Source organism: Aedes aegypti, chromosome 1 (assembly GCF_002204515.2).
Source record: "Aedes aegypti strain LVP_AGWG chromosome 1, AaegL5.0 Primary Assembly, whole genome shotgun sequence".
Classification (NCBI taxonomy): domain Eukaryota; kingdom Metazoa; phylum Arthropoda; class Insecta; order Diptera; family Culicidae; genus Aedes; species Aedes aegypti.
The window spans coordinates 38,233,259-38,259,489 of record NC_035107.1 but is presented as its reverse complement, the minus strand read 5'-3'; the positions used below and the strand labels follow the sequence as shown (position 1 = coordinate 38,259,489).

General features: G+C 39.7%; 2 protein-coding genes across 6 annotated transcripts; one reads left to right on the top strand and one right to left on the bottom strand.

Annotated features, from left to right (window-relative positions):
* Nucleotides 1-319: 319 nt before the first annotated feature.
* On the bottom strand, nucleotides 320-2,703 carry LOC5576759. Of its 4 annotated transcripts, none has more exons than XM_021839431.1 (3): nucleotides 2,536-2,703; nucleotides 912-2,412; nucleotides 320-843 (listed from the first exon to the last, which is right to left on the bottom strand). In XM_021839431.1, the coding sequence occupies exons 2-3, from the start codon at nucleotides 2,323-2,325 to the stop codon at nucleotides 719-721; spliced, it is 1,539 nt and encodes a 512-aa protein (XP_021695123.1). In that variant the 5' UTR covers nucleotides 2,326-2,412; nucleotides 2,536-2,703; the 3' UTR covers nucleotides 320-718. The 4 variants fall into 4 exon arrangements, with proteins under 4 accessions (XP_021695123.1, XP_001656251.2, XP_021695126.1 ...); XM_001656201.2 differs by having other exon boundaries at nucleotides 912-2,397; XM_021839434.1 differs by having other exon boundaries at nucleotides 912-2,397; nucleotides 2,609-2,699.
* A 10,202-nt stretch (nucleotides 2,704-12,905) lies between these two features.
* Nucleotides 12,906-14,850, top strand: LOC5576758 (60S ribosomal protein L15). Of its 2 annotated transcripts, none has more exons than XM_001656204.2 (4): nucleotides 12,906-13,039; nucleotides 13,326-13,334; nucleotides 13,779-14,105; nucleotides 14,431-14,850. In XM_001656204.2, exons 3-4 carry the CDS (start codon nucleotides 13,797-13,799, stop codon nucleotides 14,734-14,736), a joined length of 615 nt encoding a protein of 204 aa, XP_001656254.2. In that variant the 5' UTR covers nucleotides 12,906-13,039; nucleotides 13,326-13,334; nucleotides 13,779-13,796; the 3' UTR covers nucleotides 14,737-14,850. The 2 variants fall into 2 exon arrangements, with proteins under 2 accessions (XP_001656254.2, XP_021695122.1); XM_021839430.1 differs by having other exon boundaries at nucleotides 13,020-13,039; nucleotides 13,631-14,105.
* The last annotated feature ends 11,381 nt before the right edge of the window (nucleotides 14,851-26,231 follow it).

The following is a 26,231-nucleotide window of genomic DNA, read 5'->3' as shown; positions in this document are numbered from 1 at the left end:
GTGACAATTCTCGACTCGAGTGAAGTGACTCTCCATTTGATTTACACGGCGAGTCACTTCACTCGAGTCGAGAATTGTCACCTCGCTATAAGACACCGACAATTGTCACCTCACGCCACTCGTAGAATTACCCCAAAAACCTGCTTCTTCGCTTAGTGTGTATGTGGTAAAAGCTACACTGGAAAATTTCCTGGGCCATCGAACCCAGAATATTTCAGAGTGATTTTTTTTCTCATACAGGGCTGGTACCAGGTCTCCTTTTTGAGACTTCGATCCCTGAAGATTTTTTTTTGCACATATCTGAATTATTTTCTGATGAAAATCTTGGGAAAATCATCAAAAGAATTCCTGGGAATGCTCTCCAGAATCCTTGAATTCCGTGGTTCGTCTTCGGTCTCTTTTTTGTACGCTTGTTCATCTTATTCATCGCTATTCACCATCTTGGGCACAGTGAATTCAAGTTTACAGCTGTTCCTTTTAGTAGAGTCCGTATGTCCAGCTACTTTATCGATTAAATCTATTTTTGGATCTGATTCGTGTTGCACTTTACTTTCGCCAGTAGATGAAAGTGCAAGCGACGTTGCTCTTTATCAGTCCAGAGAAATTCCATTGTTTTCAGTTGCATACTTAAAGTGCCCAGAGAGTCTTCCATGAATCGTAACTTTGAAAATAAAAGATCAATTTACCCTCGGCCTATGGTACCACAATCTCGAAATTTTTAAACCGCTTCGTTCTCGCTGCCTCCTGTACTGTGCGTCTCACTTTTCCAGGACGTGACCGGGATGTGCGATGCCGGTAGGCAGTTCCGCAGCGATTGAACCAACTGGATGGTATCGAACAGAGCTAAAACAAAATCAACGTTAGTCACAAACTTCCAAAGTCCAGTCCAGTTCCCAAGGGAAGATACCCACTCTTTTGCAAACTCTCCGACTGCTTTCCGTACGGCTTGCACATGCTCGGACGAATGAACGTCTTCATGCGGGAAATGTTGCGCATCAGCTCGCTGAAAGCGCAGATGATTTTGTCCTGGCTGACGGCCAACCCATCGGCACCGCGGCCATCCTGACCGGCCCATGCTCCACTGTGCAGAGCCAACAGATCCTTACTGGTCGAAACATTCTCCAGAGGGTCCACTGCACCGCGCATATAGTCCGACAGTTTGTGGCCGGTGTCCATGTTGACCGTCTGAAGCGGCGGTTGGTTCAAGAAATGCGAGTGAGCTACCTGTGATGCTGCAGCGTTGTGCTGTTGAATTGTTTGAGCTGGCAAGATCGGGGTGGAAGTTTGCTGTGCTCGAGTCATGTCTATTGATTGAGCTTGCTGCTGCTGTTGTTGTTGTTGCTGCTGTTGCTGTTGTTGCAAAAGGGCCGCCGCAGCTGCTGCCGCTTGCTGATTACCAACGGCAACTTGAGCCGGGATGGGTGCGCTATTACCTGCTGGGACCAACTGTGGCGGCATGCTAGGAACCTGCGATTGAGCAACCTCATAGTGCTTCTTGTCCAGCTGTTGTAGAACTCGCTGCTTTTCCAAGTTGGATAAATTTCCAAACTTCTCGAGCGATTGCTGAGCCATAGCTCTATTCTGTTGCTGTATTATTGCCGCCGTAATCTGCTGTTGTTGCGTCGGAGTCGTCTTCGGAATCTTCACCTGATTACTGATAGCCTTCCCTGCTGCTTCTACCGCAGCGAGGTCCAATCCCGACTGACCCATCTGCTGCAGATGAGCCAGGTAATCCGAGTTCAGGTGGCTTGGAGGATTGAAAGATTGATCTATGAACGGTCCAACTCCCATCTGCCCTTTATAATATCGACATGCAGGGCTGGGACACGAGTGGACCACCTCCACTATAAACTCCTTCTCCATGCCCAAGTTCTCCCTGCCAATCGTGTAGGATTCCATAACCGCCCTCACAGTGGCTTCTACGCTCAGGTGCAATCCGTGCGGACCGGACATGTGCTTCAGCATGACCGCATTAGCAAAGTGCTCGAAAGGCAATATAATCTTCCCAGACTCCCTCAGCACTAATCGTCCTTGGGCATCCAGTGCCACTCGACTGGCCAGCATCTGTAGATAGGCGGCATTGGGAAGCACCGGCGTATCCTTCAGTTCGGCAAAGCACTGCAGCAGTTCCACCGAAGGACTCCAACCCTTGTTTTGCAGATACAACTGCAGCAGCATGTACAACTTCTCTGTCACGTAACCCGCCCCGGTCTGATCAGCACCGGAACTGCCATGGGCCGAGGCGTTGCCATTGTTGCCTGCGGCGGCATGCTGAGCCGAATGGCTTTTCGCCAGCGCAATCTTCATTGCCTCCGACAGATCCATTTCGTTGATCGACAGCGCGTTTTTTCCACAAGATTTACCACATATTTTTCTTCAGCAATGACAATGACAGACCTACAATGACTCAAATTGAAAACACCCAAATTTTAACTCATCAAATATGGCGCTTATGATTCGCAAGGTTAGTTATCGATTGATGCCAACAATGAGCAAATTATCACTAAAATTGAACAAACTCCTACGAAAACTTATGCTTTACAAAAACTACGTTCGAAGCAATATCACTAGAATCAAAAGATATTGCCGCCGAAAACTGTGTTGATACCGAATTATTTCACTATTTTTATGGAATTGTTAGGCGATTGTGAAAATTGGACCGCCCAGCGGAAAGTAAACACTTTGATGGAATGCGTGAAGGAGAGACAGACACAACCGATGCCCTTTGGAAAGTTTCGCAATCTGACTGTCAAGCCTGATGGGGCTCAGTGGCATACACAGAGCTGTGGGGATGCAAGGGGCAACTTTACCGCTGGTTAGTGCCAGGTTAGCCAGGTGGACTACACGCAAACACATTTTATTGTATAATCTACCGATTCCATGGTAGAATTAAGAACTGCACCAAAGATTTTCAACCGACTACAAACATCTGTTAAGTTTACTATAATCTGGTACAAATCACTGAGCACGCCAGTAAATGTGACCATGTCCATATTAGCATCCACTACCAGGCATTGCATTTCATCCCATCTTTCGATCTTCTGAGCATGATATGGATCGAATTGTGAGAGATGATCGTAGAGCTCTATGATCGATTTTTCGTACATGAGATGAGTCATCTTTAACTCAGCAATCTACGCGTTTGATTTGCTTGACATTAATCCACACATTTGACAAGGAATTGGTAGTGAAATGACTATGCGGGCAAATATCAAACTAATCATGTATGTACAGCTATCTCCATGTCGGTTTGCACCCTTCCCCAAGAAATACCGTTAAGGGGTTCCGGGGAGAAAAGTGTCTGAGGCCATGGACATTATGTGTATTCCGTACACCACTTGAGCAATCCAGAGAGAATTGCTCACCTACAGTGCATGGGATGGTTTTAGTGGGTCATCCCCATCATCTGGTGGTTCGACATCCCCACACTCCCTGAGTAACCTTTCCAGAGGTCTGATTGCAGATTTCACTCTTGTTAAAAAGAGTCCCTATGTCAGACTCTCATAAACTCACGTACATTGAATAACCGTGGCATATGGGATTTCGATCAATTATTTCGAACATGGTTCCTTGCGGCAACAATTATAATGCGTTCACTTCAACCTCCACTGTAACGAAAATTATGTTTAATGACCATTTAGCTCAAATTGCGTAAATGACGCGCCACTGTATGCCAAAATATTTGAAATTTTATTGTTGAAAATACACCTGTACATATACTGTTATTTTACTAGAAAATAATACAATACATATGACACTGCGGTACGTAGAAAGTACTTGTGTTGTTCAAACTATGAACCTATGAATGAACCATATAAATTGCAGATTTCATTGCTTTTCAATTCAAAGGCTGTCCAGAATTATCCAGTATTCCAATTTTTTAGTCACTCTTCATTTCGGTACACGACGGTATATTCGGTATATTAATCACCCGTTGTTAATTCTGTAAAGGAAGGAAATATAAATAATAACACATAGTAGGGATAATTAGTTAAAAAGGAAAACTGTGCCAATTCACCAGTCAGCTGTCAAGATTATCTCTTGATGCTCAAGATCGAGAGATTATATAATTTCAGAGCGCTCTTGGATTAAAGATAATATCTTTCTTATATCCGAAGATGATCTTGCTCATCAGATGATGTTGCAATGCCTGTCCACTACAAAGCATTGTACTTCAATCCGTGACACCCACCGTACAACACAGTGTGGTCAAAAGTACAATGCGAAACTTGTCAAATCAAACATGTTTCTAGTCATAAATACTGCAACTGTGGTAAAATAGCCCGAATATATTTTCTTGTGTAGTTATGTTGACTATGTTTTGGTAGAGTTGACAGAATAATGTAGTCGGTTGGATTTCGTTGGTGCAGTTCCTAATTTTACCATGGATTCAGTAATTGCAACAATAAAATTCGTTTCAGTGTACATTGAGGCAAAAAAATTTGAACGCTTAACCACAGACAAACAGACGTCACACTCTCATCAGGTCCGTCACACTCGGGCTCAGATTGGGTACCACTTCTAGTACTGCATTTCGTCCCTCGGTAGTACAAAAGGTACCCACGTTTGACAGATCGCAGTACACTTTTCACGGCATTCTAGATTACCTTATGAGCCATAAAATTTTGGGCAACTGCAAGGGACATGGTGGTCTTTAATTTGTCTTTGCTCTCATCGCTGTCCATCGACCAACTTTTTAACGATCGATTCGAATATCTGGTAGGTGGTCAATCGACCACCCGCAGCGCTCGCGTCGTTTTTGTTCGTGTTTGACGTTTACACACTACCGCCACCTGTTGGTCCATCGGCCAACTACAGTGTTTTTAGCATTGGGCGTATATGTTTTCGCGACTATGATTTTGATCGCAATTTGTTCTAAGTGTTACGTCTGTTTATCTGTGGCTTAACCATTTTTAAAATGGGATCATAAGATTCATAAGTGAGAGCTATGAATTATTTAAGGACCTTCTCCTCATAACGCATTTTGTAAAAATATTTTTAGAATTTTGTATGACCTGTAATATCTTGAAGACGTCCACCCGGATACTGTGGCACTGTGACCTTCAAGCCCTGAAATGAGCCGTATATAACGCTATGTTACAGGGCTTCTAAACCCTGTGCCTATAAGCCGAATGCTACGGCTGTCAATGCTTATAAACGGCTTAATAGCTTGACGTGTATATCGAAGAGAACAAAACATATTTCAACCAAAACAAAACAGTTATGAACGATGATGAAATTTGGGAACAATTTCTCAGATTCATATTATGTATCCGGTAGGAATCAAGACCAACATCTATTTATAATTATTGTTTTCTCGACCCCGTGTGTCGCAGCTAATACCTATGTGAATAATGCGCTGTATTCATAAATATCGTAAGAATGCAGCGCCACACTAAAAAACTGATTTCAAAATGCGGTGAGTTGAGGCGCGTCGCGAGTCTCACTTGCGCGATCCGGTTTGGTGGCGGTGCGACAATATATGTTACCGAAGCTATTGCGAATCTTTACTTTAATCCGCAGACTGTCCAACAAGTTGCGCGCCGGTGGCCCATGCGCCAAGTTGTGCGCCAGCCAAAAAGTAAATAAAGAAATGTCAAAATATCTCGCCGAGAAAGTGAATCACTTTTAGGGCTTCAGTCCTAAACTGGACAACGAGCATAATTGTTTAATCGTTAAAAAACATATGGAACAAAAATGTTCGTGCCATCTTGTTTTCAAGTTGCAAGCGTTTTAAATGATTTAGATTGATCATAACTCGGCGCGCAACTTTTTCGAGGATCTGCGGTTTTCAGAAAAGATTCGCAAAGTGCCCAGCTAGTACCAGACCCTGGCGCGCAACACAAAAAGTAAAGAGAAAGTGATCGAAATGCCAAAAATTCTCGAGAAGCATAATATGTAACCGTAGTTTACATGATTGCATGACTCTTGAATTTACGATTGTTGAAATTAAATTAATTCGTGAGTAGAGAAAATACTGGTGAAATGCTTTTGCCCAATATAGTTTTTGATAATAAAGTTGATTTTGGAGTATCCTAACCCGAGAAAATGGAAGGAAACGGGAAGGAAACAAATACAAAATGTATCTTGAAAGCGTTTGCGGGGAGCTTTATCTCGGGAGGTACCATAAATCTACTTTTCGAGAAAATATATTTAGTCAGCTTTCTGGGCATTCTTCAGCCAGGTAGTAAGAAATGTCCAAGGAAGAGTCCAGGTCTAAATAACTATCTGCATGGTCTTGCTGGCATTACCAGCATCCTAAATTTTCTTCTGCTGGATGATTACTGCAAATAACTTTACTTTATATAAGATGCTGGGCGATGTCAATCATTAGTGTGTCGGTGAAGCAATAGGCAAATTTAATGCGCCACCAGCATAGAGGTCGCTAGGTAAAAAGGAGAGAAATGTCATTGAAAATGTTTGTTTACGTCCAAAATTCAATTTTTCGACTCAAAAATTAGCTCATAATCAATTAATTATTTAACTATTTTCCATTGGCATAATCATTTTGACCCTTTATTCTTGCGATACGCATGATTTCACAACAAATTTAGCCACAAACAAAGAATCCGGAAGTTTATAACCTATGTAGCCAAACACCAATTTTCCAATTTTATCCCACAAATCGTACATGAGCACTGACCGGATCTGTACATTTTGGAAGTAAAATTTTTTTTTCATGTTTTTCAATGCTCTCTGATCGTCTACAACATAACTATTCCGAGAAAAAGTGTATTATGTGTGCTCCTTCCTATGCTGCACACGGTGCGTTCTCAACCCAACCTCTTTTATGACGGTTCTCCTACTAGCCACCAGATGTCGAAGTGATCGTTCAGCTTTGAAAATATTAGCCTATGGGAAAATGCAATGGAAATCATCCGATGATCCTTGAATACGTAAGTTCGAGTCTGGAACAAGCACAAAAAGAACTCCGAAGAGGAGCATAGAAAAAAATACGATGCAGAAAATAAACATCTTTTTTTTCTTTTTTCTTAGTCCGCATGCTATAAAATTTTGACATCTCTGATTCAGTGACTCGGAACGAGTAGGCAGTTTATCAGCCGAATAATTCGCCAAAAGTGGCTTTATAGCAGTCCTTAATTACGATATAGTTCCAATTAGCCCTGTAAGCCATGCCCTTAAATCGACTATAGAACCGACTTGGGGCCGGTTTATACGGCTTAATGGTTACTTGGGGAGGTATATGTAGATCTACAATATTGTTGCATTCATCCGTAGAACAATCACAGTTTAAATCACTTATTTTCACAAAACTGAATATTCTTACATTTTAACTATTTTTCACTCCATATTTCTTGCTCTCTGAACTTGTATTGTTTGCTTCTGTCAGCCAAGCTACACAGAAAAATATAACGATTGTTTTACACGAAAATAAGAATATGACTAATATTGTAAGGTTTTAAACCTAGGGGGTGCGAACTAGATAGCAACAAGCAGTCAGAATGCTGTCAAGCTACAATTTTTATCAAAATGATCCGAGTATGCCTAGGAGTGTGCGATCATTACTTCGTCACGCTTAAAAATTCTATGTATTTTATGTGACACAAAAACTATCAACTGTTGAAAAACCATTTACTTCATCTTCTTCTTCTTTCTGGCGTAACGTCCCAACTGGGACAAAGCCTGCTTCTCAGATTAGTGTTCTTATGAGCTCTTCCACAGTTATTAACTGAGAGCTTTCTTTGCCGATTGACCATTTTTGCATGTGTATATCGTGTGGCAGGTACGAAGATACTCTAAGCCCTGGGAATCGAGAAAATTTCCTTTACGAAAAGATCCTCGACCAGCGGGAATCGAACCCACGACCCTCAGCATGGTCATGCTGAATAGCTGCGCGTTTACCGCTACGGCTATCTGGGCCCCCTTACTTCATCTTATTGATGCGTAAGTTTTTCAGAATGTTTGTGAAAAATATATTTTAACTAACATACGGTCAGAAGCTCTCTGAATCAGTTGATTTATTGAACTTATTGCCTGCATCAAACTGTAGAAGCTTTGTGTGAAGTTTTTTAAGTGTGCATTTTGAAAAGGGTTTGCTTAAGAGTAAGAGGTTAGTCTCAAACCTCTGTCTTTGGTAACGGACGGGAAAGAGGCAACCCTCATACAATGGTCTAGGACTGTACCATCTACGAATTTGTGCGAAATGCTTAATGCTAATGCTAATGCTAATCTTTAAAATGGTTCGCTGCGAAACAAGCAAACAAACAACACACTTAGCACTGGTACACTGAACGAAAGCTCCTGTCCCAAATTGAATGATTTGTTATTCACTCGAATGCAAACATGCATATTCTCTATTATGAATGAATATAGAATAGGGATGGTACCAAGGGGTGGATCACTCCTGATGCATCTGATGCATCGGAATAATTTCATGCATTTAAATGCACATAAATGCACACTCGACAAATTTTCAATTCATGGCTTGCTCCAACAATTCGTTGTTGTTTTTGTCAAAGTGTCAAACTCATTCTTCCATACTCACTCAAAAACGGTTGACCAGAGGAACTAAACACATTTATTACCAGTACACATCTGTATGGCAATAACTAGATAATTGAATTAAGATGACACAAATGGAAAACATACAACTTTTGAGTGATTATATCTTATCCTATGTTCCAAAACAAATCATTCAATTATCGTCAGAATTGTCATGTAGAAAGATAATGATCGTAAATGTTAAATCATCTTTGTAAACATAGAACAAATATGACTTCAGCATCGTGGTATTCAGTATTTCTTCGTGTATTTCACAAGTAAGTTTATAATTATCAATATTTAATTCTATTTCCAGCATATGTTTTGTATTTTGAAGAATACTAGAACAACAACGTAATCTACCCAATGATGTTGGTGCCTAATAATGATTTACGACATATTTACTTCGGACCACGCTTTGGGGGAGACACCTGTTCCTGAAAATATAAAATTGCGGTATGCATGGGAATACTTTTCATATTAGTGAATGAAAAGCTGAATAATCATGATGCGTGAATGAATGCATGTGATTAAATATACAAAACCATAATTGTTTGGACATTATTTACTTAAACTTAAATTTCTTGAAAATATGGAAAGTTGCCCAGTTCCGATTGTTTACATCTGCGTATGATTTTCATTCAATATGAAACATCTGTCCCAAAAGATGTCAGATGTTTAAAGTCATTCGAAGGCCAGATGATTTTCATCCAGTGTGATTTGTAAACAGATGATTTTGACAAAGATGAAAATCATCCTGAATGTGTCTGAAAATAGGTATGGGGCTCAGATGAAGCAGAAATCATTCAATGAAAGGCAGGAGATTTCAGTGTATAGAAAAAGTAGGAGGGGTTGTGTGCAAGACACGACCGCAGTGTTGACGTTGGATAACCACTGTGTTATATTTCGTCGATGTCATGCGCTTTTTGAATAGTGCCCAAACGGTTGATTTTAGTGATATAGTTTGTTCGGAGAAGTTTCTTGCATAGACAGAACTGTCATAAGAAAAGGCCTATAATGACATTAGTTTGAAACAATCATTTCTCGCATACTCTGAGATAACGCCCTAAAAGCCATTGGTAGCCACGTGTGTAGCTCGTTATTTCTGAGCAAATGAAAGAATAAGCACAGAGAAACAGACGTAACACTTAGATCAAATCGCGATTAAAATCATAGTCGCGAAAACATGTACGCCCAATGCTAAAAACATTGTAGGTGGACGATGGACCAACAGGTGGCGGTAGTGTGTAAACGTCAAACACGAACAAAAACGACGCGAGCGCTGCGGGTGGTCGATTGACCACCTACCATATATTCGAATCGAACGTTAAAAAGTTGGTCGATGGACAGCAGTGAGAGTGTGACGTCTGTTTGTCTGTGGAATAAGCATCCAAACCAACATCACGGGCTCCTACCCACCCCCCTACCCACGGCCTCCTACCCACCCCTACAGCGTTATGAAATTTGTGTATGAGCCCTTACGGTAAATTGTGACATTTTCGATTCACCACCCCCGGGTTACGAACTATCGAAGTCCTCCAAAAATGTTGTAAGGCTTGTAAGTGTAAATACTCGACAATCCCAAATTGGGAGACTGTCAGCCATCTTATAACAGTGTGGAAGAATCACCCGGAATGTGACTTACTTCACCGGAGATCTAACACTGACTGACTGAGGAGGCGATTGTAAGACTGACGGCCACATCACGCACACACTAATATTGCGATCATAGCATACACATGCATTACCGTCTCAGCTGTCAGCCAGTAAGGGGAAAGGTATTAAACATACGCATGTAAGGGGAAAGGTATTAAACATACACACCCCACAGTAAGGACTGTTCATTTTATAAAGTGGACACTTTGTTTTTGCTATATCTTTTTTATTTATTGATGAAATCGCAAACGGTTTTCTATGCATCGTTCAACCACAAATAAACAGACGTCACACTCTCATCGATGTCCATCGACCAACTTTTTAACGGCCGATTGAAATATATGGTAGGTGGCCAATCCACCACCTGCAGCGCTCACATCGTTTTTGTTCGCGTTTGACGTTTGCACACTACCGCCATCTGTTGGTCCATCGGCCAAACACACCGATTTTAGCATTGGGCGTACATGCCCTCGTGACTATGATTTTTATCGCGATTTGTTCTAAGTGTTACGTCTGTTTGTCTGTGGTTCAACTATTATTATACAATTTTATGATAATGATCCTTTCTTCCACATAGTGTTGTTAAATAACATCCCGCATAAATCCAAACCGTATCACAACACCACGAAAAATTGTTTATGGTCCTTATTTTACCATATTAGAAATGGTTTTATCAACCATAATCGAACCATAGTGGGGTAAAGTTTCGACCATTCTATTTGAAGTTTTCACGAATCGGACAGTACCAACAACGGGTTGTTAAGAATGTTTACCGTTCCGAAACAGGCAACTTTCCATACGAATGTTCAGAGCTAACCACAATAGGAACATATTCAGTACGGTTGAAAATATCGCTACCTGGACATTTATGCAACAGTTGGGGTAATGTTTTACCGCAGAACAATACAGCATGGGGCATGGTTCAAACCTAAAAAAGTTTTTTATGTTCATAATTGAAACAAATACTAGTTTAAGATAACATTTTAATATATTTAATTTATTCACATTTTTTGTAATTGAAATTAACTGTTGCCTATACCCTCATCTTTTCGTACACCGTGATCCCATCCATTATCGTTCATGCTCTCGGGTTTCAGATTTCCGTATCAGTCTGAAATCAAACAAATCAGTCACGGACGAAGCATTTACTTCGATATGCACATCAAAGCTTACCTTATTTCTGATTTTCAATTGATACCCATCTGGAACAATAAAAATCGGAACCTCCGGCACACTGTTTCCGAAGCTGCATCTCTCTTGCATTTTACCTCTACATAATGCTGGACTCTGGAATAAGCGTAAAGCTATAAATTACGATTTTTGTAGTTTCCTCACTTAAATGATATTTAATTAACTTACCGGAGAATGTGAACTGAGACGTCAGCATCAGAAACACGAATATTATTACATTGTTTCTTAACAAAAACAAAACTGCGTTGTGCGGTCGAAAATTGACTGCAAAAAAAAACACACAGACTCATCCCAGGGCAGTGTACCACAGTTTGTATGGTAGAAGAATATTCACATATGGTTGCTCAGTAGGGAAACGGTTATACCGTTCGTAGAAAATAACAGATACAGGAACCACAAAAACAATGTCAATGATACAGTTTTACCATGGCCCATAGACATTACTGCGAAAATATCGCGTATGGGTAACAGTAATGATTATGGTTGCGTTATGTTTATAACTCTTCACATACGGTAAATATTTATGCGGGATGAAAATCCATTCAAATGCTCAGAAACAACGAGCTACACACATGGTTACCAATGGCTTTTAGGGCGAGATCAGAAGTTATGTGAGATTTTGTTGGTTGAAATTTAAGGTCGGAATTTGGTTGTTTCAAGCTATCCAGCTTTTTAAAAGCGCTAATGGCTACCGCAAACACGCTCTCTTTCTGGTAGGGTTCAGTCTATTTGATGTTTGGCTTGGGTCGTTTTATATTGAACGGACCCTAGCCAAACGTCATATCGACTGATCCCTACCAGAAAGCGCGCCTGATTGCGGCAGCCATCAGCGCTCGTAAAAACCTGGATATTGTCACACCGCCACCAAACCGGATCGCGCCAGTGTGACTCGCGACGTTTTGAAATCAGTTTTTTTTTTAATGTGGCGCTGCATTCTAACGATTTCCATGAACACAGCGCACTATTCACATAGGGCTTATTCACAAATTTCATAACGCTGAAGGGGGTGGGTGGGTGTCCTCACGATGTTACGGCTCATACAAAATTTGTAGAATATTCATACAAAAGGCTTTACGAAGGGGTGGGTGGGTGTCAAAAATGGTCGTTTACGACGTTATGAAATAAATGAATGAACCATTATTAGCTGCGTCGCTCAGAGCCCGAGAAAATCTATCTATCTATCTATCTATCTATATAAATAAAAATTGAGTGGTGTTTGTATGTCACGAAATGACTTGAGAACGGGTCAACAGATTGACGCAAATTTTTCACTGTTACACTCCACAAAGGATGCGACATGTTTGTGCGAGGAAAAATTTCGGGAAAGTCTCCGGAATAATTGGGAAAACGGGAGAAGACTAAGGTGTCAATTTGTAAGGGGGAATTCTTGACGTTTTTCAACAGCCTACTTGATGGCAAGACGAAGTTTGCCGGGACCACTAGTTTCAAATAATAATGTTAGTCTTGATTTCTACCGGATGCATCAATCTAAAAGCAGTTTGTCCCACTGTGCCTGATGAGTTACTGAAGGGCTCGTTCTACCAACATAACGAAACATAAATGTCAAATGTCAGTGTCAAACCTCCCGTAACTGCAGAATCCATCTCTTATGTGAACAGCCAGCGAACGAGTTGACTTTTTCCAGCTCTCTCGGACTTCCTCTTTCTTTTGACAACGAAACGTTCAGAAGGTAGGTTGTACGTTCTGCGTGGCCGGTAAAAAATATTAAGTTTACTAGTGTTTATTCTAGTTCTGTTCTGTGATAATTGTTTTCAATAGTTGTTTCTGTGATCGTTTAAGTGAGTGCATTCAAATTGTGATAAAACATTGAGGATTATAAATAAAATTAATGGAATTTAGAAAACCTCGTGTTAGCGCTTTAGAAAATGGCAGCCATGTTGCATATCTCCCACGTTGGAATGAGAATCCACACAGTGAACTAATCGTGTTCTTTTGTTCTGTTTGTTTCATTTCAGGATAGTCAGGTATGTAAATTTCCCACTTTCTCATGGGCTGTGGGGGAACCTACAGTTGCACCCTTTTGGAGGGCCGATCGGAATACGAGATTACCAAGGATTCGGAAGCGTCTGTCGTTCTCTCTTGTTGTTTACCTATATGATGAATTCAGCATGGCCATGCACCCCTCCGAAGTGCTCTGGAATGACCCGGAAAATAACATGCTTCTGAAGCGCAAACACTTGAGAGAACAAGCTTCTTGTTTAAATGAAACTTCAGTTCCCTCTTCTAGGTGAATCAAGACTAATCTCCGGTTCCGTTCCAGCTCTCATAATAAGGGACAGAACATGGTTTCGTCTCGGCCCGCTCCAAAACTGCTAGTTACCCCGGGGTCCACTTCCCCGGGAGGCAGTGAGATAGACCGATGATGTGACTTCTGATCAGAAAACCAATTGCGTTGATTTCGTTACTAGGGTCTATCCTCACTCAAGATGGGAGCCTACCGTTACGTGCAGGAATTGTACCGCAAGAAGCAAAGCGATGTGATGCGCTATCTGCTGCGTGTCCGCGTCTGGCAGTACCGCCAGCTGACCAAGTTCCACCGTGCCCCGAGGCCATCGCGCCCGGACAAGGCCCGTCGCCTCGGGTACAAGGCCAAGCAGGGCTTCTCGATCTTCCGCATCCGGGTGCGCCGTGGTGGCCGCAAACGCCCAGTCGCCAAGGGTTGCACTTATGGCAAGCCCAAGAGCCACGGTGTCAACGAGCTGAAGCCATACCGCTGTCTGCAGTCCGTTGCTGAGGTAAGTTCCGGTCTAGCATTCAAACTTACACCCTTATTATTGTTTACGGCGGATATAACTCACTAGATTTTGCTGGCGTAAACGGGAATGAAAAACGGTTTCCGATCGAATGACCATTCGAACGTAAACAAGAATAGGGGTGTTAATTTCAATCTTCATCGTAAAAATTCTCCATGATGACGTTTATTCACAATTTCACCCTGAGTTTTCACAATGAAGCTTTTATCTTCCTTGGATGTCTGACATTAATTCATCAGAATAAAAAAGGTCCTCTAAGTTTACCAAAAACCCTACTCATAAACCTTCTTGTTTCCCCATTGCCCAGGAACGTGTCGGCCGTCGCGTTGGAGGTCTCCGTGTGCTGAACTCCTACTGGGTTGCTCAGGATGCCGCCTACAAGTACTACGAGGTCATCATGGTCGACACCGCCCACAATGCCATCCGTCGGGACGCTAAGGTTAACTGGATCACCAAGGCCGTGCACAAGCACCGTGAACTGCGTGGCCTCACCTCCGCTGGCAAGAGCAGCCGTGGATTGGGCAAGGGCTACCGCTACGCCCAGACCATCGGAGGATCCCGGCGGGCATGCTGGCGCCGTCGCAACCGTCTGCACATGCGCCGTTACCGTTAAGCTGGTCGTTGCTAATCCTGCTGCAGCTGCAGCGGCTTAGTAATTACTTCTACTACTGCAAATGGATACAGTTTGTAAAAATTACATCAATATACAAAAAGCTTTAAGGTCTAACGATGCAGTTATGCTTTGGAATTCCGAAATCCTTAATAGGACAATTTGGCAGTCATGGTACGTTTTGTATATACTTGCACACTGCTCACACAATTATGGGTCACATAGTCACGATTATAAGTTACTGTTCGATTATAAGACCTTTCTGGGAGCGGGTCATTTGGCATAATTAGAATTCTATTTCTTCTTTCAAAATATACCGTTCTTAATAAAATTTGTTTATTCCAAATGACCCATATCCAACCTTCCTTACCTTTAAATACTGGCTTTTTTGGCAGATTCTAGTCGAACATGTTTAGTGATATGTGAATTGACTGCCCAATGGTCTAGTGTTTCACCCTTATTCTTGTTTACGTTCGAATGCTCTTTCGATCGAAGAACGTTTTGCATTGCCGTTTCCGAATAGGATTCGATCGAAAGTTGAATCCGCCGTAAACAAAAATGAGGGTGTATAAGCGTAATTTAAACTCAAATCTAGAAGGGCATGGATCGATCGACCAAATAAAAATATCTTAACCTTTCGGTAGTCGCGCGTTGTACTTTGTACAACACCCTTGGTTTTGCGCATATTTCAGGAGCCTGACCATTTAGAAATACCTATGGCATCTTCGGCAAAAGTTGTTTAGTTCAAGGGCTATCATTATTTTAGCCAAGAAATTTGGGATTTTGCCGCTAGGCGGCGCTAGTGAGCATGAAACTTTGGTTTGCAGATCTCAAGATCTTGACTGACCACCTAGAAAGATGGCAAATTCGGCAAAGTTGTTCGGTAAGTCAAGGACTATCATTGTTCAAGCTAGTTGAATAAAAATTTTGCAACCAGGCGCTAGTGAGCATAAAACATTTGTTTTGCAATCTAATATCTTAACCTAGCTTTGAAGAACTGCATTGTCAAATTAAAGTCTCTCACTTACAGTATTGAATGCCTTAATGCATGAACTAAGTGGACTGTTTAACCCGTAGTTTGTTCTATGCCCAGGAATTATAATAAATGCGTGATTTCTTTACGGCTGCTGAGGTACATTGAATGAAATCTGCTGCAATAACTCAGCACAGTCAATGTTTTGGCATCGAATGTCGAATATTGTCAACTGTTACAACTTCTTCCTTATTTCCGAGAGTAGCTCTAAACCATGTTGGTGATCGGAGACGAGCGTTAAGCAAAACTTCGTGCACTAGCCTCTCAAAGACTTTGGCTAAACAACAGAGAATTGATACACCCTGATAATTCTCCATGTGGTTCAAGCTGCCTGATTTGTGCACGGGGATCATGCAAGCAGTTTTCCACAAACTTGGGAATGTTTTTCCCTCCAAGGAGCGGTTTAAGAGCAGCGTAAGAGGTGTGACCAAAGATATGGCGCAGTTTTTTTTTTTTACAAAGGCGGGTGGCAAACCATCAACTCCAGCTCCTTTCGAAGCATCGATCTTCGCTAAAGCTCTTATAAGCGGTTTCTTCACCACCGCTTAGGCCTTAAACCTGGTTTAATCGTATGGGTAAACGTGGTTTACGGCTTAAGCGAAGGTGAAGAAATCGGCCCTTAGTATATCATCGTTGGTGAAGTTGAGACGTTGGAGGTGAACGTTGTGGGACGGCACATTTCTGAATCATCCAGGATGTGGTTGAGGAGACGTTGAGCTGTAAACACTTGAAAAAATATCTCAGGAGTTTGATCACTTAGAAAGATGGCGTCTTCGACAGAGTTGTTCAGTAGCTCAAATGCTATCTTGATTTATTCCTTGAAGTTCGAGATTGGGTAAAATAATGATAGCCCCTGAGCTTCTGAACACTTTGCCGAAGATGTCATCTGTCTAAAAAATCAGGATCTTGAAGTATTCGCAAAGCAAAATTTGATGCTCACTACCCAAGTAACACCAAGCATTATAACATTGCACGTATTCTACTGCATATCAACAATACTGATGCGACATTGTTTTTATTCGGCAAATTACAACCCGGTCAACCAGTCATTGGTTTTCGATAGCGATCGTTATCGATTCGTTTTGAATCGTTGGCGATCGTCATCGTTGGACAAAGATCTTTGAAGAAATTGGATGACTGGTTGATCGGGAAGAGATGTCAACCATAAGAGCACTAACGCTACATTTCAAATGTATCAATGCACTAATTGTGCTTATTCTGCGCGGCGTGTGAGGTGAGACGAGTCGAATGAGGTGACAATTGTCGACTCGCTCCCATTTGATTAACATTACTCGTCTCACGTCACTCGCGGTGAGAGCGACTCGTCTCGACTCACACGCCGCGCAGAATAAGCACAAATGATAGCCTTTCGTGGTTATTCCTCGAGTGGAGTGAGAGGAATCGAGAATGGTCACTTCGCTCTCGAATGAACTTTTTGTTGCAATTCCGAGAGTCGACTCGAATGAGGTGAGAAGTTCATTTCCATTCGAGCGACGAAGTGAACCTCACGTTTAGATGTGTTCATCAGAAGAAACGTCAATCATAATAAGCTGCATTACTTGCGATTAGGGCGGAACCCAATTTGTAAACATTGAGGGTTTAAGTCTAGTCTCTTGTAAACCATTCATCTTTTGCAGAGATTGATCGATGTATAATTTAATACCTATCGAATCAAATCTAATAGCAACATGTTTTCGAAAACAGTTTCAAATAACTACGAAATAATGTTTTGTTGTCGGTGAAGATTATACCTAATCCGCCCTAATCGCATGTTATGCTGTTTATGTTTCTGTATATAATCGAGAATCGATCTGAGTGTTATTCAACTAAACTTTCTCACGGACTTGATTTGCGGACTTGTGGTAAGCGCTTTTCTTGGCTACTTTTGATCACATTATTACTTTTCTAATACTTTATAGGAACAAAACCAAAATTGTATGCACACATTATGGAACCGACGCTAAAAGGCCGTGACCAGATCACCTCAAATCAACTAGTGCTTCCTCCAGCAAGTCTCCCAACAATTCTTCAGTGGTACTTCAAGAGATGCGTTGTGGTATTTCTTCAGAATTTGTTCCAGGAAATGAACAACTACTACTACTACAACTACTGAACAACTTTGCCGAAGACGTTATCTTTCTAAGTGGTCAGGATCCTGAAATATCTGCAAAACAGAAGTTAAGTTCCATGCTCACTAGTGCCACCTAGCGGTCAAATTCCGAATCAAATTAGGTACCATCAGATAGCGCTTCACCTCTAGAACAACTTTACTGAAGACCATCGTGGTTATTCCAGGGGGGGTATACGCAACGAGGTTCGCGTACCGTTCATGTTTTGTGGGTGTATTCGTTTGGCTCACAACGATGCTAGGCATCCCGCTGTTTGCGTGTTGAAATGCATCAGCATTTGCTGTCTGGCATGGCCCGCGTTTCGACCTGTGCTGTTTGGGTCGACCCGCGTGAGAGATGATGCTGTTTGGGACGGCCCGCCCGCGAGATGATTGTTAGGCGAGCTTTGTTTGTAGTTGACAGCCGTACACCCACCCTGGGTTATTCCTCGAGTGGAGTGAGAGGAATCGAGAATGGTCACTTCGCTCTCGAATGAACCTTTTGTTGCGATTCCGAGAGTCGACTCTAATAGGCCAGGAGAAGTGGATGAACTTGTCATTCATTTTTCTGTCAAATCTCATACAAAATCTACTTTTTCTTTGACATAAATTCACTCTAGGTGAACCACTTCCCCTGGCCTATGAGGTGACTAGTTTATTTTCATGCGAGTGACGAAGCGGTAGGTGAGACGACTGGTTCATTTCACAGCGTTCATTCGGAGAACTGTCAAATTACAAATGTTTCTCGACAACGTTGCGATAAGGGCGTATTGATTTATTACTGCTTATAAAATATACTTGAAATTGAGTTAATTTCCTAATTTTTCAACTCAAACCAAGCTATATTGCAAAATAAATAAATAAATTTCATTTTTGAGGAAGACTTACATAATAATCAAAGAGTTTTTAACGTTTTTATTTATTGATAGGTTGACACAATCCAATTTCATTATGTGGCCCTTTTCCAAGTGCGATGTTGTTTTGATTTGTTTCGCTTCGGTCGGTTAGTTCAGTGATGGAGACAATTTGAATGGAAAAGGAGAAATTTGGAAAAAATGCTGCCGTTTCGGAATTCCTTCGCGGATCGTTTCCAAAAATTCCGCCGGCGATTTCATCCAAGGATTCCCTCCAGGAGCTGATCCGGGTATTTTCTACAGGAATTCTTCCGTCTAATCCTGCAAGGTTCCTCCAGGAATCCAGAAAATTTCCGGCATCCCTCCGAAGTTCCTCTGGTAAGTCCTCCAAAGTTCTTTTAGGGAATCCTCCGGAGTTGTTCCACGAGCTCCATTGCAGTTCCTCCAAGAATTTCTTCGGGAGTTGCACGGATTCTCTCGGGAGGTTATCCATGAATCATCCTGGGAGTTCTTCCAAAAAATCCTTCAGGAGTTCTTCTAAACATTTCTGAGGAGTTCCTTCTCGGAAATTTCTCTAAGAGTTTATTCGGGAGATCCTCCCAAAATTCCGAAATAAACCAGAAATTCCTCCGAGATTCCTATAGCAATTCCTTCAAGTATTTCTCCAAGAACTTCTCACTAATATTTCCGGGAAATCTTCCGAAAATTTATCGGTAAGTTTATAATAGAATAAGAGAAATTATTGGTGGAACTATTTAAGAAATTTCTGGAATGTCCGAAAAAAATATGGCGAAGAAGAAATTCTTGCAGGAACTCCCGCAAAATTTGTTGAATGAACATCCGGGAAGGGAAACCTCAGGAATTCTTTGAGAAACTCTCGGGAGTACTGTCGAATCAATTTTTAGTGAAACTTCCGTATAATTTGTTGGAGGAACTCTGGAAGGAATTTCATGACAAACTCTCAAAAATATTCCTGGAGGAATAATAGGAATCCTTGGAGGAAATGTGTTGGATTGAACTTCATCCGAGAATTTCGTTATTTTCCCCAAAATTTCTTGGAGGAATTCCCGGAGTAATGCCCTGTGGAATTTTTCAGAGGAGGTGCTGCGAATTGCATTCAAGTGGAGGAATTCCCGGTATGATTCCAAGAGAAACTCCCGGGGAGGTTTTGGAAGGAACTCCCAGGGTCATTTTTGGAGGTATTCCAATGAATTTTCTGAAAGAATTCTGGGCAAAATTTTTTAGAAGGATATGTCATTGTTTATTTGGAATTATGACTAGTATTATTGCTCGTTGTACGTACATTAAGTACATATTTTCGTGATTTTGTCCACGAATTTATTCAGAATCTAATTCAGATATTTACTCATTCACCCTCAAACATTAGTTATTACTCCCAAGATCAAATCCTCAATTATCTTCTTCAGGATTTCATTCAATAATTCTTATATGAGCATTCTATGGATTTACTCCAAGAATTTTGTGTAAGATACCTTCAAGAATTCAAACTGGAATTTTGCTATGGATATTCCAGAAACTTGTCCAAAGATTCCACCAGGAATATCTTTAGATTTTTTAAAATGTTCTTATTGTTTTTAAACTTTTATATCCCCAAGCAATAATTTCTGAAGGAATTTTTGAGAAATTTCTGTGAGAAACCATAATAGGTTTCAAGAAGAAATTTATATAAAAATTGATTGAAGAATAACTGGAAAATTCGGTGTAGAAGCTTCGAGAAGAGTTCTTGTAGGCTTTCCTGTGAAAAATCCGAAATGATTTTTTTTTCAAAAACTAGTAATCGGGTTTTTTTTAAGTACTCCTGTAGGAATCTTTGAATGATCTGCTAGAGTAACTACTACTACTAGAGACATCAGAGAAAATCTTGAAAAATTCCCTAGGACAATTTTCAAATAATCCTAGTGAATATTGCTTGATTTTGTTTGAACTTAAATCTTTCAAATAAACCTAAAAAAGTAAATATTCAAAAATAACGAAGTTATATGTATTGAACAACAATTCTTGACTATTGGTATGATTTTTTTTAAATTATTTTTAGAAAAGATTATATTTGCTCAAAAAAAGTTAAAAAATACGTATTATGGTTTTGATCAGCTTAACGAAAACATTTTCGTCTTTTTTTTTTCAAGGGCAAATCGTTCTAACCCAGAATATTTTTTTTTTCAGTGAAAATTATAACGAGCTTTTAAGATAATACATATTTGAGCTCATTAGTGGAATACCTATAATTAAATGAAAACCGAATTAACTACTATTTAAACTTTAAATTAAAGATTGAAATTTTTTAATATCGATAGTTCTCAGAAATAATTAAATAAATTGCTGACCAGTTTCCAAGTTTTTTTTTCATATCATGTACAGATACTTTTACTTTTGATAGGCAATTGATTAGAAAACAGCGCATTTCTTCAATTAAATCATGAAGTATTAGAACAATTCACGTTTATGATTTAATCAGCCTAACGAAAACATTTTCGTCTAACTTTTCTTAAGGGCATTTTCTACTAACCAAGAATACAAATTTTCTTAATGAAAATTGTAACGAGTTTTGAAGCCAACTTTTTAAGATAGATATTTTTCAAAAATCATTGAATTCATGTCCAGGCAGTTTTCAACGTATTTTTTCATAAATCGTGTAGAGATTTCTCTAGGAGAGCATTATTTTCGTCTTTTAATATTGTCCCATTTTTATCCGATTAGCTTATGGTCAGCCATTTGGTAGCGCACTTGAAAATTTAACGAGGCCTCCATCTGAGGGAATGACGCACCACACTTCAGCAATAATTCAAGTATGACTTCCATCGTTTCTTAGGAATTTCAAGCCCCTCAACCCCCCCCCCCCCCTCTTTTACACTTTTTTTCAAATATCAAATACACGCACATGTCACACTTTCATAAACCAATCGCTCCCCCCACTCATACGATGGACGGCATTTTGGAATGATCCCCAATGTTATTCTCTTATATGCATGAAGTAAACGGGGTGAGAGAAGTGCGGGGTCTGGATTGGCGTAGCGGTAAACGTGTAGCTATTTAGCAAGACCAAGCTGAGGGTCGTGGGTTCGACTGGTTCCCACCGGTCAAGGATCTGTTTTTTGAAGGAAATGTTCTCGACTTCCCTGGGCATAGCATATCTTCATGCTTGCCGCATGATAGACACATGCAAAAATGGTCAATTGGCAACAAAAGCTTATAAGAACACCAAGATGAGAAGCAGGCTCTGTCCCAGTAGGGACGTAACACCAGAAAGAAGAAGAAAAGTGCAGCGCGTCGGCCCCTCAGGGGGAGGCCACGTGAAATTTTGGGCAAATATTCCAATAGATTAACCTACTTGATAATGCACATGCCTGAATTCAAATTTTTTTTGATGAAACTTACTTCTCCACATCCATTCCTTAGTCAGTCGATACGTCAGGACGTTACGACTCTTGTCGGGATGGAAAAGTCACGAGACAACGACCACAGTCGATAAACACCGACTCTCGGAATACAGCGAGAGTTCACTCGAGTTCATTCATAGTGACCATTCTCGCTGCATTCGAGTGTCGGAATCGCTCTCTCAAAGTGAGACGACTATTCTCCCCTCACGCCACTCGAGGAATAAACACACATAAGTTTGGAAATTATCTGGATTTTGAGATATACAGATTTCAAACTGTGGTCTTCTCGAACTGTATAATAGTCCGTTCATTTTTATGCGACTTCTATGTACATTTGTTGATTTTACCGCATTGTAAAGAGCCATACTGTAAATAAGAACTGTCAAGTATTTTTCTTAAGAAGATTCTTGAGGAATACATTTTGGTTTGGTGTCGATAGATAGGCTTAGGGTCCGAAACGCCCGAAAAAAAGAAGAAAACTCGCGATTTTTCATTATACCTCCGGTAGAAATCAAGACCAACATTTAGTTGAAACTATTATTTTCTCGGGCCCCGAGCGTCGCAGCTAATATGTGAATAGTGCGCTGTGTTCATAGAAATCGCTAGAATGCAGCACCACACTAAAAAAACAGATTTCAAAATGTCGCGAGTCTCACTGGCGCGATCCGGTTTGGTGGCGGTTCGACAATAAATACAGGGTGTCTACTACCTGGAAAAACCTGGAATTATCAGGGAATTTTATTCAACCTGGAAAAAACCTGGAATTCTCAGGGAATTGCGATCACAATCAGGGAAATTATTTTGAGTCTGTAATTTATGATAAATTATGTTCGCGACAAAGAATTTTGGCATCAAAACCCAGAGCTTACTACTATTTGCTGGAAAGTTATCTGGAATTGAAAAAAATTCGGCTGCGCCGCTTTCAAACCACTATTTTAACTGTTCAGTGAGGATCTTTTTGATTATGAAATTTTATCGACTTACCAAAACATGATTTATTTTTTTTTAATATCTTTATATTTGATCAGTAAAGGATTCTCATTTGTAGGATTGGTAGCAAGTTTGTTTTTGGAAACTTGTTCTCTATATTAATGCAAGTCTTTATTTGTGATGAAAGGTCTCTGCAGTCTTTATTTTATTCGAAAGGGTCTCTAAAGTTCCTTTCTTCCTTATTTTGCTTGAAGTGCAAAATTTCATCTCATATTTCTCGAGAAAATCTTCATGAATTATCCTAGTGATTTTTTCAGAGATTTCATCTGGTATACTTTCAGGTACTAGTACAGGGTTCTCTTCAGAAATTCTTCAAGAGATTCCTCTATCAATTCTTCTAGCAATTTTTCAAAGGATGCTTAAAGTATTTCTCCAGAATTTGCTTCAGCACTACTACTTCCAGTATTTTTCACTTGAGCACTTCAACATTACTACCTCCAGTAATTTTCTCATGGGTCAATTGAACAATTTTTCAAAGACTAGCTTAGGGCTTCCTATTTCACTCTCTCTAGTTGTTGCTCTAAAGGATCTTCCAAAGATTTCCACATATTTTCTTCCAAGAAAACCCGCCAAGGTCAACTCCAGAGTTTTTGATAAAATTCGTTAAAGGATTTTTTTTCAAGGAACCCGGCAAGAATTGCTATGCTATTTCATTCACGGTTACTGTAAAGTATTACTTCAAAATTCCACAAGGTGTTATCCGAGTAAATTATTGAGTTTTTCTTGGAAAACAGGATAACTGCAGTTCTTTCAAACATTAGTCAACAAATCTGTTGGAATCTCCAAAAGGTGATTAAATGTACCACACCAGATAACACTACAGCAATTATGCCAAGAAATCCATCGATCATTCCTACAAATTTTTTTAGGTATTTTGCCTGATGTTTTTCAAGAAGTTCCTTCACAAAATTCTGCAATATGTTATCAAGAGATTCAATTGATTTGTTTTTTTTTAATATCTTAGCAAAAATCTAGAAAATCTTCTAAAATTTCATCATTTTTTTTTCTTCTAGAAATCCTCATTCATCAAGATTGACACAATAACATACACAAGTTTACCATTTGCTTTAGGAATACGTCATGAGTTTTTTCAATTCCATAGTTTTGTGGAAAAAATCATTCATTAATTGTAGAAAAACTCCTGGATAAATGCTTGAAATTTTTTTTTGAAAACTTCCTTGAGGAATCTGTTAGAATTACTGGAGGAATTCCCAAAGAAATCTTATGAGCAACCTCTGAAGTAATTCCTGAAGGTGACGTTAACAAAAATCCTAGCTAAAATCTTAAAGAAATTCTGAAGAACATTTTTGTAAGAAATCCTGAGAAATTCCTATTGGCATCTGGAAAAGTTTCTGATTGAATATTCCAACAGTTTTTAAACGGGAGTCTTGGAGAATGTTCAAGAAAAACCGATGGGAGAATTGCCGGTTAAAATCTTGGGAGACTAAGGGCTTTATTGAAGAATATCTGAAATAATATATGAAGAAATTCCTGATAGAATCTCTTAGCCTATGAGGTAATTTTTGTGGTATTCTTTGGAAAAACCCAGATTGTATTTTTAAATATAAAAAAATAATCTTGGAGGAATTCTGTCCATCTATCTAACTTAAAGAAATCTTTGAAGTTATATCTGAATCTTACCTAAAATACCTTACCTACCGAATACCTAAAATAATTTTTGATGAAATTGCTTGAGAAAATCATTGAAATTGCATACAGTTATACAAAATGTTTTATTTGTCGTAATGTCACGAAAAATTGGAAATAATTTTAGAAATTTTCTCAAAAAAATGTCTGATCTGATTCTATGAGGAATCAAACTCTTGCTACTGATTACCATTTTTAAAATTATTAAAAAATATTTGATATAAAAAAATCCAATTTTGCAAAAACAATCTGGTATTAAACAATTATTGATGTAAAATTTCGTAACAATTATTCAATTAAGAACTCTCGAAACATCGGTAAACGGAATTTTTATGTTAAAATATTGTCACTAATAAAAAAGAATTAATTTTGCATATCAGGTGTTCAAATAACCCATGGAAATTAATGAATAATCCTCTTTTTGCACGACAACGCAGTTCACAATGACGAACAGAGAATTTACAAACAAAATAGAAAACATCATCATGATCAAATACAATTCAACTGAATAATATTTAAGCTTAGATATATTTAGCACCTTATTATTAGAATATTGGATATTGTAATAGCTCCAGATTGCTTTAAAAAATGTAAAGAGTAGAGTAAATAGCTATTAAATTATAAACACTTTAAAATTTATCATTAGTTTGTTTAAGCCATATAAAATAAGAGTATTTCTTGCATCTGGAATTATTTGAAAGAACCTGGAAAAAACCTGAAAATATCAGGGAATTTCATTTTAATAAACGAGTAGACACCCTGAAATACTTTCAACTGTAGACGCTTTTAGTTTTAGACAAACATGTGAAAAAGACAAAACAACTCTGTGCTGTTACTTCAATAGTGCTTAACTGACATGAGTGATTTCTCTTCATCGATATCGATATATCGTCTTTTTCGCTAATAACTTCGCTAAATTAATTAAATCTGTAATTTTTCTTGTTGATGGAGGTATAGGTATAGTGATTCTTCATGCTACAGCACACAAATATGTTACGAAAAGAGAATCAATTTTCTGCAATAACGCAAAGGGAGCAACGATGAATGCAGATAAGCCCTTTTGAAAAAAAAAAAAAAAAAAATAGGCCTTTCCAAGTGGCGTTTCAAATCAGCTGATCTGGAAGGTCTTTGACAACTCTCGCATACTCTGAGATAACGCCCTGAAAGCCCTGAGCAAAAGAAAGAATAAGCATCCAAACCAACATCACGGGCAGGTAGATAACGATCCTTTCTTCCCCATAGCGTTGTTAAATAGCATGAAAATCCATCCAAATGCTTTGAAACAACGAGCTACACACATGGTTACCAATGGCTTTTAGGGCGAGATCAGAAGTTATGCGAGAACTCTTCTTTGAAAATGACAGACCCGTGTTAGCATCGGTCCTCCACCGATGTAAACAAATGCATAGACGGACCTGTCACATGAAAAGGCCTATGCTGAACCCTATTTTAAACCAAAGCTTCTCTCG